At 47.9% G+C, this 12570-nt stretch overlaps 1 protein-coding gene across 2 annotated transcripts in view; it reads left to right on the top strand.

Annotated features, from left to right (window-relative positions):
- Positions 1–12570, top strand: part of ERGIC2 (ERGIC and golgi 2) — a 54943-nt gene that overhangs the window by 13259 nt on the left and 29114 nt on the right. For both annotated transcript variants that reach the window (XM_029057951.1, XM_029057949.1), the window contains exons 3-5: positions 6006–6151; positions 8311–8419; positions 12081–12127. In XM_029057951.1, the coding sequence (XP_028913784.1) occupies positions 6046–6151; positions 8311–8419; positions 12081–12127 (262 nt within the window). In that variant the 5' untranslated portion in view covers positions 6006–6045. The remainder of the gene's footprint in view (positions 1–6005; positions 6152–8310; positions 8420–12080; positions 12128–12570) is intronic.

Below are 12570 nucleotides of genomic sequence, written 5' to 3'. Positions count from 1 at the left end.
GGACAACCTGATTACCTTGTATCCCCTCGGCGCTTAGAACAGTGCTTGGCATATAGCACTTAATAAATACCATTATTATTACTTAACTTCTCTGTGTCTCAGTAACCTCATCTGGAAAATGCGTGGCTCAGTGGAAAGAGCACGGGCCTTGGAGTCAGAGGTCATGGGTTCGAATTCCGCTCGGCCACTTGTCAGCCGGGTGACCTTGGGCAAGTCACTTCACTTCTCGGTGCCTCAGTTCCCTCATCTGTAAAATGGGGATTAAGACCGTGAGCCCCACGTGGGGCGACCTGATTCCCCTGTGTCTACCCCAGCGCTTAGAACGGTGCTCGGCACATAGTAAGCGCTTAACGAATACCGACGTTGTTATTATTATTAAAATGGGGATAAAGCTGTGAGCCCTAGGTGGGACAACCCGATTGCCTTGTATGCCCCCCAATGCTTAGAACAGTCTTTGCACATAGTAAGCGCTTAACAAATACCATCATCATCTGTTGAGTGCTTACTGGTTGCCGAGCACTGTACTAAACGCTTGGGAGAAGAGAGGAGAAGGAAAAAGAAGCAGCGTAGCTTGCTTAGAAGGAGCAACGTAGCGTAGCGGAAAGAGCACGGGCTTGGGAGTCAGAGGTCGTGGGTGCTGATCTCGGCCCCGCCACTTGTCTGCTGCGTGACCTTGGGCTAGTCACTTAACTTCTCCGTGCCTCAGTGACCTCAGCTGGAAAATGGGGATTGAGACCGTGAGCCCCACGTGGGACAACCTGATTACCTTTTCTCTCCCCCGCCGCGTAGAACAGTGCTTGGCACATAGTAAGTGCCAAACAAACACCATCATCATTATTACGGTAGAACAGAGCTGGTGGACGTGTTCTCTGTCCACGAGGCGCTTACGGTCTACAGGGGGGTGACAGACATTAAAATAAATCAATTATGGCTATGTAGGCGAGCGTTTTGGGGCTACGGGTGCAAATTCAAGTGTAAGGATGACGTAGAAGGGAGTGGGCGAAGAGGACGCGCGGGCTTAGGGAAGGCCTCGCGGAGGAGCCGTGATTTCTTTATAATAAGGCTTGAGGGTGGGGAGGGGGCTTGTTGGAAGTGCGAGGGGAGGGATTTCCAGGCTAGGATGTGGAAGAGGGGCCGGGGGAGGAAGAACAGGAGGTGAGGAGGAGGAGGGGGCTGGGACACGGACTGCTCGAGATCAGCACTGGAGACCTCGGGGTTCGAACGACGGGAAGAAAAGAAGTCCCAAAGCTTCCATTTTCTGAGGGAGCTGGACTGCTGAAAGTTAATGAGGCGTACATTGTTAATGAGGTGTCCGTCCTCTTCTATTTATAGTGATTATGTTGGCTTGTTTTTGTCCGTGTGTCTCCCCCGATTAGAGGCCGTCATTGGGCAGGGATTGTCTCTATCTGTTGCCAAATTGTACATTCCAATGCTTAGAACAGTGCTCTGCACATAGTGCTTAATAAATAGTATTGAATGAATGAATATTAAATGAATGAATAATAATAATAATGTTGATATTTGTTAAGCGCTTACTATGTGCAGAGCACTGTTCAAAGCGCTGGGGTAGATACAGGGTAATCAGGTTGTCCCAGGTGGGGCTCGCAGTCTTAATCCCCATTTTGCAGATGAGGGAACTGAGGCCCAGAGAAGTGAAGTGGCTGGCCCACAGTCACCCAGCTGACAAGTGGCAGAGCCGGGATTCGAACCCCTGACCTCTGGCTCCCAGCCCCGTACTCTTTCCACTGAGCCACGCTGCTGCTTTAAGTGCTCCGCTCATAGTAAGGGCTCAATAAATACTACTGAATGAATAGTAAGCGCTCAATAAATACTATTGAACGAGTGAATATTGAGTGAAAGGGAGGCATGTCCGGCAAGCAGTCGGTGGCATTAATTGATCACTTCCGTGTGCGGAGCACCGTACTGACCGCTTGGGAGACTGCGCTATGACAACAAACGGACGTGCCCTGCGGGGCTCAGACTAGTCCTTTTTCATTATTTAATCGACCCTCATTCAGCCCCTGGGTAACCTGAGACGGAGCACTTCCCTCCGTGTCCGTCTGTGAGGTAACGAAATGGAAGGATCGTCTTTTTAGGAAGCATTTGAGGATTTTAAGGCACTGGGATCTCCTGGAAGAGCCCCAGTAGCGATTACTCTTTAGGCTGCCTTGAAGTTCTAGGCAAGTGCTCCCACAAATCCCCTGACGTTTGCTTCTTGAGGTGCATGGGATATTGCCAGAAAAAAGAAGTAAAATAAGACATCCTAATGTCTAGCGACATATGCAGAGTGTGTTTTTCGTGAACACATGTACTGCAGGAGATGAGTTCAACACCTTGGAAATAAGCACCTTTCGCGTCGGAACCGGCGGGAACCGTAAAAATGATTTGCCTGAAATTATTTGAGACCAAGGTTATGTGAGCCCTCTCCCACTGATTATAAACAGTTTAAAAAATAAATGCCGGAAAGAAATCCCATCGCACCGAATAGTCTTTTTAGTGGTATGGGATGGCAGGTCTCAAGAGACCGTAAATAGATTGAGTCATATAAAGATTGCCCTCTGTAAATAAATAATAACTCCAGATGCCGTAACTGCCAGATATATTTCTGTCGCGCTCTGAGTTTCGTATGCCCTGGCCCGTGTACGTTTTATTAAATCGTGTGGTGTTTTGTCTCTTGCAAACTCTTCGAAAGTATCGGGTCTTCCTCTTTTGTAATTTACTGCAGCGTGAATCAATAAATGGTATTTTTCAAGTGCTAGTTGTGTGCAGAGCACCGAACGAAGCGTTTGGTGCGGGGGGGAGTCCGGTACGGTAGAGTTGGTAGACGTGCTCCGTGCCCTAAAGAAGCGGACGGATTAGAGGGGGAGAGAAACAGGAAAATTAAAGGCGGGCAGCAGAGCACGAGGATATGTACATGAGGGCCGCGGGGCCGGAGTGGGTGTTAATTCAGTACTGAATTGTGCTAGGAAAGATCTCAAGAGCAAGGTCAAGCCCTCTGCCAAGTAGAGGGCACGTAATAATAATGATAATACTAATACTAGTGGTATTTAAGTGCTTACTTTGTGCCAAGCACTATACTCGGCAGAGGGGTAGACACAGGATGTTCAGGTCAGATGTGGGGCTCCTAGTCTAAGTAGAACGGGAACCGTACCGTCCCGAGTGCTCTGTAGAGTGCTTTGCACACACTAAGCGCTCAATAAGTACGGATGAAGGATTGAATCCGCATTTTTGCAGATGAGGGAACTGAGGCACAGCCAAGTCGAGTGACTCGACCGGAAGGTCGGTGCAGGCAGGAACCGTGCCTACCAGCTCTGTATCGGACTCTCCCAAGCGCTTAGTGCAGTGCTCTGCACACGGTCAGCGCTCAGAAAATACGACTGATTGATTGATTGCACGGGGCCGCGCAGCAGTGAAGCGGCGGAGCGGGGTTTAGGACCCGGGTCCTCGGAGTCCCGGGCCCCTGCTCTCTGCAGCGGAATTCTGTCCAGACACTAGCCCGCCCCACCAGACCTTTCTCGCGTCCGAGTTGAAACAGAATCACCCACGCTGGAACCGTTGACGGTAACTGGCCGTGGAACTGAGGCATCCATCACGAGCATCCTTCTTCCGCTTGTTCGCTCCTCTGATAATCAGGATTTTTTAGGCTAATCTCTCAACCCCCTCACAATCAAGCAGTGTGGCTCGGTGGAAAGAGCCCGGGCTTAGGAGTCAGGGGTCATGGGTTCTAGTCCCGGCTCTGCCACCTGTCAGCTGGGTGACTTTGGGAAGTCACTTCACCTCTGTGTGCCTCAGTGACCTCATCTGTAAAATGGGAATTGAGACTGTGAGCCTCACGTGGGACAACCTGATTACCCCAGCACTTAGAACAGTGCTCGGCACATAGTAAGCGCTTAACAGATACCAGCGTTATCATTATTATCACTTGTTCCCCGTCGGATAAAAAAAAGATCTCGAGGAATCAGTGCCTCTGCTCTCCATTTCCATTAAACCGAAATACTCCGTGCCATAAAATATTCTACTGGCAAGGTAGTATCTGGTTGTCCTCTGTTTTAGGATATCCTACCAATCAAAAGAAGAAGCTAAACCCAGACCGACAGATCTAGCGTGTTTTAAAAGTAACGGCTCCACTTGAGTATTTGCCGTCGGCCGCACGTAAATTTGGTATTAAGACTGTGATCCCCATGTGGGCCGGGGACTGTGTCCAACCTAATTTGCTTGTATCCGCCCCAGCGCTTAGTACAGTGCCTGGCACGTAGTAAGCACTTAAGAAATATCATAATAATAATACAGAGTGAAGGATAGAAACTAGGCAGTGGCTGCTCTTTGACTTCTGAATCAGTCTCATTGTTTGCTCTGTATAATAAAGAAGTAGGAAAGCGTTTTTATGGAAAAATTGGACTCTTGAACAGCGAACTGTGTGTTCTTGACATTAAAACATTCCTTTCAGTTTGAGTTCATTTGCAAGGGTCATACAGAGAGAAGCCTAGTGGTTAGAGCGCGGGCCTGAGAGTCGGGAGGTCATGGGTTCTAATCCGTCTCTGCCACTTTTCTGCCGTGTGATCTTGGGCCAGTCACCTCCCTTCTCTGGGCCTCCGTTCCCTCATCTGTAAAAGGGGGATAAAGGCTGTGAGCCCGATGTGGGTCGTGGACTGTGTCCAACTTCATTGCTTTGTATCTTCCTTAGCACTTAAAAGAATAGCTGGCACATAGTAAGCTCTTAACGAATATCATAAAAATACATGGGTATAGGTTCAGTGTCAACCTAAAGTTATCCTATAAAGTTCAGATATACGATTGATGTTTATAATTGCTCCAGTCTCCTGCCTCCCACTACTTCAGCTTGTTTGCGATCCTAAAATGTCGTGTAGAACCCATCTCTCCCCTTCATCAGATCCTCTGATGGCTATCTATTTGGCTCCATCGCGCCTCAAAACCCCGGACTTGAATTTAAGGCTGCCCACTAGCCCTGCCTATTAAATAGCCGCGAACCTTCTCGCTGTCATTCTCACCGTGCCCATCTCCAACCCATCGTAAATGCCTCTCCCCCTACCTTAGCACCAAAGGGTCCATTTCCTGTTCTCTTCAGTGGGATTTATTGAGCGCCTGCCACGTACAGAACACTCCACTAAGCGCGTGGGAGAGTACGATGCTTCGGAGGTGGCAGATGCATTCCCTGCCCGCAACGAGCTTGCGGTCTAGAATTCTGCATTTCCTTCTAGCTGCAAAAACAAAAGGGGAGGGTAATTTTGAGAAATAGTCTCCTCCGATATCCACATCAGTTTTCAGGTTGGACCCCCCGTGAGTCGATCGTGTCGACTGAGAATCTGTTGTGTTGACCGCAGTTGCGTTAAACGCTTGGGGGACTATAGTATAGTAGCGTCGGTAGACACGTTCCCTGTCCTCAAGGAGTTTACGGTCTAGTGAGGGAAGCCGATATTAAATTCAGTACGGTTAGGGTGTATGGCGGAGTAGGAAGGTATGTTTGTAAGTGCGTGGGGTGGGCGGAGGGATGTATCAAAATGCACAGATTCAAGTTTATCAAACTCCGCCCTCCCCTTTTTCCTCCAAAGTCACCTCTCCGGGTAGGCGATTCCTTAACTAATCGCCACCTCCGTACTAAATGTCATCCCGTCTGACACTTCTTTAGCCCTCTTGGGTGCTGGCTTCACTAGAGGAGGACTTTGGGAACTGTGAAAAGATCAGATGACCACATGGAGAGAATGAGCTTTTTCTCCTTTTGACTCGGACATTTGGCCCTTGAATGGATCTAAGTGTCGTGTTCTGCACCCAAGGAGGGCTCTTTTGAGGTCTGTCGATGATTATCCAGAGGGTTTTACGGAATATGCCCCCGGCGTCGTGCCGGTGTCCCATTAAAATAACGGAAGCAAGAAAAACTCGAGCCAGCGACGGATAGGGAAGCGAATAGAGAAGAAGTACGGGGATAATCATCGGGGATTAACGTTGAGTGGAAAAGCTTGTTTCGTAACGACTTCCTTTTGTTCTAGAGGGAATATATGAAGGAAGGAAAGGACGAGTCTGCTGAAGATGAGGCGGCTGAATCGGAAGAAAACCTTAAGTTTGGTGAAGGAGTTGGATGCCTTTCCGAAGGTTCCTGAAAGTTACGTAGAGACGTCAGCAAGTGGGGGTACAGGTGGGCTTTACGCTTTTCGTTTTTCTGCAGAACGGTTCAGGCCATCTTTCCCCACTCCTCAGGAAGCTTCAGTACGGCCCCCGACCGTTCCGTGCTCTTGGCTTTAAAGCAGTGAATCGCCTTGCCCCGTCTCGCCTCAGCTCTCTGATTTCCTACTACGACCCAGCCCCCACACTTCACTCTGAAGCCAGCCCACTCACTCCGTCTCGTCCAACTCGCCCCGACCTCTCCCTCACATCCCGCCTCTGGCCTGGATTACTCTCCCCCTACATATGCAACAGATATCTCCACCTTCAAAGCCTTATTGAAATCACATTTTTCCAGGAAGTCTTCCTTGACTACACCCTCATTCCCTCTTCCCCCGTTCCCTTCTGCATCACCCTTCGCTCTTGGATTTGCCCCCTTTATTCACCCCACCCGCAGCCCTATAGCACGTATAATGATGATAATAATTGTGGTATTGTTAAATGCTTCCTATATGTCAAGCGCTCGTCTGAGCACCGGGGGAGGTACAAGATAATCAGGTCAGGCACGGTCCCTGTTCTACACAGGGCTCACAATCTAATAAGATCAGCTATCGAATCTGCATTTTGCAGGTGAGGTAACTGAGGCACGGAGAAGTTAAGTGACTTGTCCAAGGTCACACACCAGACAAATGGCAGAGTCGGAATTGGAGACCAGGTCCTCCGACTCTCAGGCCCGTGCTCTTTCCACAGGGCCATGGTGCTACATTTATGTACATATCTGTAAATTCTTTACATTAATGGGTCTCCCCCTCTAGACTGTAAACTCTCTGTGGGCAGGGAACACGTCTACCAACTCTGTTATATTGTACTCTTCCATTCATGTAGTACAGTGCTCTGCACATAGAGAGTGCTCAATAATTTCAATCGATTGAGTGATTGATTTACTGAAAGTGTCAGGTACCAGACGTGACCTATACATATGTCGTCCATTGAGCAGCTTTGTTCCATTTATTCTTCATTTGCATGCCACGTATCCAATAGGCAGTTTGGAAAAATGTATGCATAGATTATTCATATTTTATAAACCTGCTTAAAAAAATAGTTTTCAGGGGCGATGGAGGGGTGTTTTTTTGGGCTACCTTTAATTTTGCATATGTTTTTTGGATATCTTTGATCCACTGACAAGAAATGCTTAGAGCAAATACACACTTTTGTGATCATGCACCTTTTGCATTGAGAATTTGGAAGTACAAGTTAATGCTACATTATTTTTTTAACGGTATTTGTTAAACACTTAGTCTGTTCCAGACACTGTACTAATCGTTGGGGTAGATAGAAGATAATCAAATCGAACACAGCCCCTGACCCGCACAGGACTCACAGTCTTAATCCCCATTTAACAGATGAGGGAATTGAGGCCCCGGAGAAGTTAAGCGATTTGCCCGGGGTCACACAGTAGGCAAGTGGTGGAGCTGGGATTTGACCCCAGTTCCTCCACTTCCCAGGCCTGTGCTCTTTCTATTCAGCCTTACTGCTTCTCGATTGAATCTGGAAAATGTGGCAAAATTTGGCTACTTCAAAGCGGAAGAGGGTAGGAGAAACCGTCCACAAGTATTTGTTGCAGGAGTTTTTCTGGTGTTGCTTCGTTGTAATTTGTGTTCTGAGGCAGATGCACAGTAGCCATCCTCCCTCCTGCTAAAACTGTGAGCCCCGGGTGGTACCGGAACTGGATCTTCCCCAGCGCTTACAACAGTGCTTGACGCAGTAAGCGCTTAACAAATACCCTAAAGAAAACAGACAGAAAACCTGAATGCGGTTATTGCCTCAGTCTCTGCAAGTTCAAACAAGGTGCGGTACTTCTGGATTCTGTCTATGTTCCAGCTAACTCCCCCAGCTGAAATGGGGCTCTTGAATGATAAGAAGGGAAGAGTCCCTGAAAAGGGAGAGATTTTCTGAAACTGCAACTCCTGGGTTCACAAAATCGTCCGTCTTCTTTGAGAGCGTTCTAGAAGGAGCATCTGTAAGAGAGAGGGCGGTTGCATTCTTCTTTCTATTACACTTTTATAGAACTCGTAATGATAAAAGAAGTGCATTAATCTTAATCGCTCCAGTTAGGCATTTTGTACTAAGACGAATAACTGAGAATACAACTGCGTCGCTAAACCATTTTGTTTTTCCTTTCGCTTTTTTCAGTTTCTCTAATTGCGTTTACCACTATGGCTTTTTTAACCGTAATGGAGTTTTTGGTCTATCAAGATACCTGGATGAAGTATGAATATGAAGTAGACAAGGATTTTGCTAGGTAAAATTCTTTTTTTTTTCCTTAAGCCCTCTTTCGGTTTTCTTCTCACTGTCTCCTTGCTGATCTGTCCTGAGAGAAGTTGGTCCTGTCCTACCTTGAAAGACTTTATAACCGGGGAAGATTTTCTTGACTCTTCATGTCCCGTTTTGAAAAAGGAGGGGGGAAAAAAAATGAGCAGTGGCATTTTATTTTGGGCGGAGCCTTTCAGAATCGAATCTTTCAATTAGGGTGTCTTATTTTTCCCCATTAATTGATCCCATAAATCGGGTGCAGCTGCTAAATTTCCCAGTGACGTACACGCTTGAGCTTATCGGGGGCGGGGAACGTGCTACCAACTCTAATGTACTGTGCTCTCTCAAGCGGTCAGTACAGTGCTTCCGCACGCAGTAGGTGCTCAGTTGGTGTTTTCCTTTCAGAAGCTGAAAGGGTGAACCTCCCTTCCAGAATTGCTGCTTCTCTGGAAGCCTGGGGAGGGAAGCCTTTTACTCGTGGAGCAGGAATGCTACACGGCGTTCCAGGCCCGGGCTAAAAACCTCAGCGTCTCTAAGCGGCTTCCGACATTTGGGAACGGAGCGGCAAATCACACGCTTCCTACGTTGTGGCGGGGGCGCCGTTGCAGTTCCCCAAAGCATCTTTTTCGGAGGAGATGCATAAAGACGCGGTTTTGTACTCGAAACCCCATCCGGGGGTGGGGGTTGTTTTCCTCCGTGGCCCCCCCGGGGCACGGTCTGGAAACTCTGCACGACAGCAGAGAGGAGGAGAACGCTCAGTATTTCAGAATTGCTCGTCTGTATGCGTTGGACGGGACGCAGCGTGGCCTAGTGGATGGAGCCCGGGCCTGGGCGTCGGAAGGACCCGGGTTCATTCATTCAGTAGTATTTATTGAGCGCTTACTCTGTGCAGAGCACTGTAGGGTTCTAATCCCAGCTCCGCCACTTGTCTGCTGCGTGAAGTTGGGCAAGTCACTTCACGTCTCTGGGCGTCGGTGACCTCATCGGTGAAATGGGGATTGAGACTGTGGGACAGGGACCGTGTCCAACCCAATTTGCTCGTATCCACCCCCCCAGCGCTTAGTATAGAGCCTGGCACATAGCGCTTAACAAGTACCGTAGTTATCATTAATTCATATTCGGACACTGAATTAACTTTTAAAAATGGGAATATCAGAGAAATTTTACTGATGATTTATATATTATATGGGAAGCTGCGGGGGCCTGGGAGTCGGGGGACCTGGGTTCTAATCCCAGCTCCGCCATTTACCTCCTGGGTGATCTCAGGCAAGTCACTTCACTGACTCCATGCATTTCTACAAAATGGGGAGTCAGTCTTGTCCTCTCTCCTACTTAATCCATGAGCCCCATGTGAGACCCGATTATCCCTTATCTACTCCGGCATTTTAACAGCGCTTGGCACATAGTAAGCATTTAACAAATACTATTATTATTACCCCAGCATTTAACAGTGCTTGGCACATAGTAAGCACCAGTGGCAAGAGCCCGGGCTTGGGAGTCAGAGGTCATGGGTTCGCATCCCGGCTCGGCCACTTGGCAGCCGTGTGACCGTGGGCAAGTCATTTAACTTCTCTGGGCCTCAGTGACCTCATCTGAAAAATGGGGACCAAGACTGTGAGCCTCACGTGGGACGACCTAATTACCCTGTACTACCCCAGCGCTTAGAACAGTGCCCTGCACGTAGTAAGCGCTTAACAAATACCAACATCATTATTATCATGTGTCTGTTACCGTTGGCCATCCCTGACCGAGCCCTCCTCTCCTCTTCTCCCACTCCCTTCTGCGTCGCCCCGACTTGCTCCCTTCATTCATCCTCCCTCCCAGCCCCACAGCACATATGTATAGTTCTATCATTTATTTATAGGTATATATTAATGTCTGTCTCCTCCTCTAGACTGTGAGCTTGTTGTGGGCTGGGAAGGTGCCTGCTGTTGTATTGTACTCTCCTAGCGCTTAATACAGTCCTTTGCGCACAGTAAGCGCTCGATAAATACGATTGACGTACCGGAAAGCAGAATTACCACGAGTCCACCAGGCATCTCCTTCCCCTTGTCCGCACCAGCCCAGGAGTTGGTTCACCACATTCATTCACATCTGTTGAGCGCTTACTGTGTGCAGAGCACCGTACTAAACGTTTGGGAAAGAACAGTACAACAATAAGCGGACACATTCCCGGACCACAACGAGTTTACATCTAAGCCCTGGGGGTAGGCACAAGTCAGGTAGGTCGGACGCAGTCCCTGTCCCCGCATGGGGCTCACAATCTGAAGTAGGAGGGAATAGTTGGTTCTCAACCCTTGTTAGACTGCAGTAAATTAAGCCACCGTGATCCCGTTCCTCCAGGAGCTTGCCGTCTCACAAGCTCTCGTTCTTCTACTTAACGTGGACGCTAATGTCTCCCGTGGTGGCATAACTTAGATATCTTAATCCCAGCTCTGCCACTTGTCAGCTGTGTGACTGTGGGCAAGTCACTCCACTTCTCTGGGCCTCAGGTCCCTCATCGGTCAAATGGGGATTAAGAGTGTTGTGAGCCTCACGTGGGACAACCTGATCACCCTGTATCTACCCCAGAGCTTAAAACAGTGCTCGGCACACAGTAAGCGCTTAACAAATACCTACATTATTATTATTATTTTTGTTCCATGAGGAAAAAATGGGGCAGCAAACGAGGAAAAAGGAAAAAACGGAAAGTGCGCAGACCTGGAAATCGGCCGACCCGGGTTTTACTTCTAGTCCTGGCTTTGCTGCCTGCCTGCTGTGTGACCACGAGCAAATGGCTTCACTTCTGTTCTCCCTCCTGTTTAGATTGTGAGCCCCTCGTGGGACGGGGACTGGGTCCCGTATGATTATCTTGTATCGACGGCAGCACTTAGTGCAGGATTTTATGCATAATATTCACTTAAGTGCTATCTTCATCATTAATTTATTCGTGGACTTTCCCAGATGGCGCGACGTGACCCACGTCAGACCAAAATATGCCATTTAGTGAACCTCAGAAATAAAATAGGCAAATTAAATCTTACCCGTTTCGGAGTTTTACCGTGATTTAGAGAGAGATTTTTTTTTTGCTCTTTCCTGAGCCTGGATCAATTCTGGGGAAGGAGATTGCTCTCCCGAGCTCGTGCCGCCTTGCCTCCTCTCCACTCTTCTTCTCATTCCTTTCTCCATCCCACTTTCCCTGACCAAGAAAGTGAGGCTGGGACTTTCTCTTCGTGTGGCATAATGGCCTGACCCCGCTATCTGGAGCTGGGAAGCAGGCCAGACTTTTGGCCAAGAACATGCAGAGGGCAATTATTCTTGGCGAGGGATTCATAGATCGCGTCAGGGCAAGCAAACAGCTAGTTCTTGATCGTAGAAGTTTCCCGTTTTGCTGCTCTGGGGAACGAAGAAGTATGTTTCCTCCCAGTTCCTAAGGGGAAATTCCTGGTGCTCAATCTAGTTACTTAGCTGAAAATATAAAAACTGCCTGGTTAGATTTGAGATTGTGCTGTCAAAGCAGATGAACGTAACTCCCAATTAGCCATACCTTAATTTGTTTGCATGCCCCCTTGGGTCATATATCGCCGAATCAAGCCTCACTTTCTTTTAAATCCTTGCCCCTTTATGTCGACGTGCAACAATGTATTAATTTTGACTTTCTTGTGTTTCAGTAAATTAAGAATCAATATAGATATCACTGTTGCCATGAAGTGTCAATGTAAGTATCCCTTCTCCTTGATGAGTTTAGTGCCTTTGTCAAGTTCAGACATGTCAGTTAAATTTTCAGTTGCATGTTTCCTTCCCGAGATAGGTGCTTAAATATTGCCTAAACGTGGCCGGAGACAACTGTCGCATTCTCTTTTCCAGATACAAATGGCTCTTTAACCTATTGCCCTCTTTTTGGGTCCGGAGATTTTTTTTTTTTTTTTCTATTTCTCATTCAAGTCTTCGAAGAATGAGGCCAACTGAAATTAAAAGGGTCTAAGGAATGACAGAATGCCTAAGTAGATTTTAAGAGCAAGACGATTCCTTCTCTGTTCCTCTCAATTCCTGCTCTTTGCGCTTAACCGTCCCATCTTCAAGCACAAAAGGATCCTTCAAGCCCTCTGATCTTATTTACATGGACACGGAGGACTCTTATCATAACTGGCACCAGTGATG

Source organism: Ornithorhynchus anatinus, chromosome 2, assembly GCF_004115215.2.
Source record: "Ornithorhynchus anatinus isolate Pmale09 chromosome 2, mOrnAna1.pri.v4, whole genome shotgun sequence".
Lineage (NCBI taxonomy): Eukaryota > Metazoa > Chordata > Mammalia > Monotremata > Ornithorhynchidae > Ornithorhynchus > Ornithorhynchus anatinus.
Note: the sequence above shows the minus strand (reverse complement) of the source record. Positions and strands in the feature narration are given on the sequence as shown.